General features: G+C 42.3%; 1 protein-coding gene across 1 annotated transcript; it reads left to right on the top strand.

The window, feature by feature from the left end:
- The first annotated feature begins 552 nt into the window (after nucleotides 1-552).
- LOC139469277 (ras-related protein Rap-2b-like) lies at nucleotides 553-2,629 on the top strand. The gene is made up of 2 exons (XM_071251421.1): nucleotides 553-567; nucleotides 2,252-2,629. The coding sequence occupies exons 1-2, from the start codon at nucleotides 553-555 to the stop codon at nucleotides 2,627-2,629; spliced, it is 393 nt and encodes a 130-aa protein (XP_071107522.1).
- Nucleotides 2,630-3,278: the final 649 nt, after the last annotated feature.

A 3,278-nucleotide genomic window follows, 5' to 3' on the forward strand; every position in this document is an offset into this window, starting at 1 on the left:
CTTTCCCTGCCTTTAAGGACGTCTGGTCAGGTTGAATGTCTGATGAGGACTGACCTTTAAACGATGTTTTTTTTTCTTTTTACGCTGTTTCTTGTGGGTGGTGGTGGTGGTTGAGAGAACTTTACATCTTTTAGGTGGTCTAGGCTACCCACTTTCCTTCAAGGCATCCATCAGGGCAGCTGTTCCACGATGTTTCAGACTCTCTGACCATTTGCGTTTGCCTGCAACCACATAACTCACCAACCCTGGTAGGATCTTTTTACCCATCTTAAGCACCGATGTTCAAGCAGATTAAAGGAAAGACAACGCCATTTTCAAGATACCACCAAGACCAATGCCACGTTGAAGATACTGTCCTTTGTATACTTTGATGCCACTCCCACGTTGGCCGAACTGCCCTCGATAAAACATGCCATTCCCCTGCTGTTGTCCAAACATGTTTCTTCTGTGTTAGCAATGGTGTCTGAAGTGAAGGGTCACGATTGCTTTCCCCATTTGAAATGGCACTGGGCGCCCCGTGTCATCCATGATATAGAGTTGAATACCGGAACCATGACACAGTCCAAGGTAGCAAATGTGCTGAGGACACCTTAAGCACCACACTATCTTGCATCATCTTCTTTGACACAGGCACGTATAACAGCAATGGGGCGATCGTATTGCCCACAATTTGATCTTCGACCAGGTTGGTGTAAATGTACTCAGTATCAAATCCTGACAGGCGATGAGCTTTTGTATCACCTGTGATTTCTACATAGCCACAGCCATGAGAGTAGCACCCTCTTGCCACTGGACCAATGCACTCAAGGGAATAGCAGTATCTGTGCAGCTTTCATATTCCTCCTCACCGAGGGGTGGTAGTTGAACAAATCCGAGCATTCTCAAGAGTGGATTTGGCATGATCACTTCTGTGGTATAGAGTGGTCCACCAATATTTCCCATGATAGGATGATTGATTGCTACTTCTTCAGGGGCTTGGAATTGCACCTTTCAATCTTCAAGCATGTCAAATCGAAGACTATCTTGGGGATACTTGACATCAATGACAAACTGTCTGCCATCACTTTGGACTCTGTCTGAGGGCTGTTCTTTCAAGACACCCGTAATAGGTTCCTGAATCAAACGGTTGAGGGTTTTCACCAAATCTTCAGATCAATAGACTCCTTTCTCAATAGGAATCTTCTGGCTTTCATAATGGACGACACCAAACTGTGGCTGCGGTATGGCCGACGAGCTTTCATACACAAGGGTGTCTTTTTTCAATTTGAGGTTCAGAGCAAACCAGTCAAAGGGTGGGGCGACGTTGAACCATGTCATTGGAAAGTGAAATTTGCTGACTCCCAACTCCAAATGATGACGGTCCAGATGCAGGGGATAAGGCAATTTGATTTCATACGCATTGACTCTGTTGTTTGGATAGATATCCGTGGTGGCATCACTTGGCAGGGTCATGTAAAAACCCTACATAACACAAATTACTAAAAGGAAACTTGAGAAATTGTTCCCTAAAATGTTTTAAGTACATCGTTAATCCATGATCGTGCAAGCTCCAAATACAAAGTTTCACTCTCATGTAAATGTTACTCTTTTCATTAGAGGTTCAACACGAAATGAATCGCGTTAAATTACTTTAAAGTTTAGCAACATTGACTAATCTCTTCGTATTCAGCTGGTATCATCGTGTATCATACTGGGAGAAAGACGGTGACACTAGTATAAGTTTGCATGCGATTTCAAATAGATCCATCTAAAAGACACGCCATGTGTCCAGTTAAAAACATCCGATGAACTGTTCTATTGTCCAACCAGCATTGAAGAAGTCTGTACTGACGAGTTCCGATTTCAAAATTCTATTGTATCAATAAACGTTCGTCAAATTGTCGATTTGTCTGAGAAAACAGTAATCCAGTCGTCTAAAATGTTTTGAATTATGTGACTGTACAGCAAAATGCAGGATGTGTTGAATCTCCTGCCACCAATTGTGTGCATCATACACCCTCACAACACATCAATGACACTTGAATGTTGTTAATGAAGATTTCCTACCATATATAAGACGACTGGTTTACTGTTTTCTGACAAATCTATATTGTCTTTGAAGTTCTTTTGATGATGGCTAATAGAGGAAAGTCGTTTCACGTCGCTAGCAATCAGGACAAGGAAGAGGACCTGTGCCTTGTAGTCCTTGGAGCCTCTAGAGTAGGCAAGACAACCATTATCTCTCAATTCCTGGACCACAATTCTGTTACAGAGTGTAAAGGAACGTTCGAGGAGATCCACAGACTCATCAGGAATGGACTTGACAGTAGAAATCGTGGAAATAATCAATGTGGATGCAGTTCCGACTGTAAGAAAGCAAGCTATTGCAAAAGGGGATGCCTTTGTTCTCGTTAATTCTGTGGATGATGCCGACTCTTTTGAGCAAATTTACACCTTGCGAGATCTCATTCTGGAAGAAAAGAGGGAAATAAATGTTCCCATTTATATGGTTGCCAATAAAATAGACATTGCAGAAGAAAGGAAGACACCCATTTGGCAGGTCGCTGATGCTATTGTGACAATAGATTGGGAGCACAAGTACTCTGAAGTGTCAGCTGAAAACCCGTCGCAGATGTCTGAACTATTTTGAAGTGTAATGCCCATGCTGTCTCAGTTTACAAGGAACGGTTTGTAAAGCCACCGAGACGAATGACAACGCCTGCGTATCTCTTCTCACTGATGAGGAAGAAGCTCTCTGCCAACAAACAAAAATCAGCTTTTTGAACATGTTTTAATGAACATTTGAACGAGTGTGGTTCATGGGGCATCCAATGTACATTCTCATGTTACGATATCTTTCAAGCATTTGTTTTTTTAACTCTTGTATCTCTGTGTAAATATAATCCAGAGGAGTAAATGATGTGATTCCTAACACTGCTTCCATTTTAACCACACTAGGGGCACATGATCACACCTACTATTACAGTGTGACTGTTTCCAGATACATTATCCCGTGGGCACTTCTGTAAAAGGCGTATGGATGTTGTGGAAGCCAATCCCCTGTGTTGATGTTCTTGTCCTCTCGTCCACTCAACTATTAAGTCCATAGTGTCCATTCTGATAGACACGCACGTGTTTCTGCTCATCCTAGGTCGTCTTTTTATCTTTGCTGACTCAAGAAATATTCCAGCTATATGACGGCAGTCTGTAAAAAATTGAATCAGGGCATGCATGTTTTATAAGTGCAATAATCTTGGATGCGGCGTTAAACCCTATTTCACCTCACCTCACCTCACCTC

The sequence above is a fragment of the Haliotis cracherodii genome, unplaced genomic scaffold (assembly GCF_022045235.1).
Source record: "Haliotis cracherodii isolate W230 unplaced genomic scaffold, xgHalCrac1.p SCAF_2, whole genome shotgun sequence".
NCBI lineage: Eukaryota > Metazoa > Mollusca > Gastropoda > Lepetellida > Haliotidae > Haliotis > Haliotis cracherodii.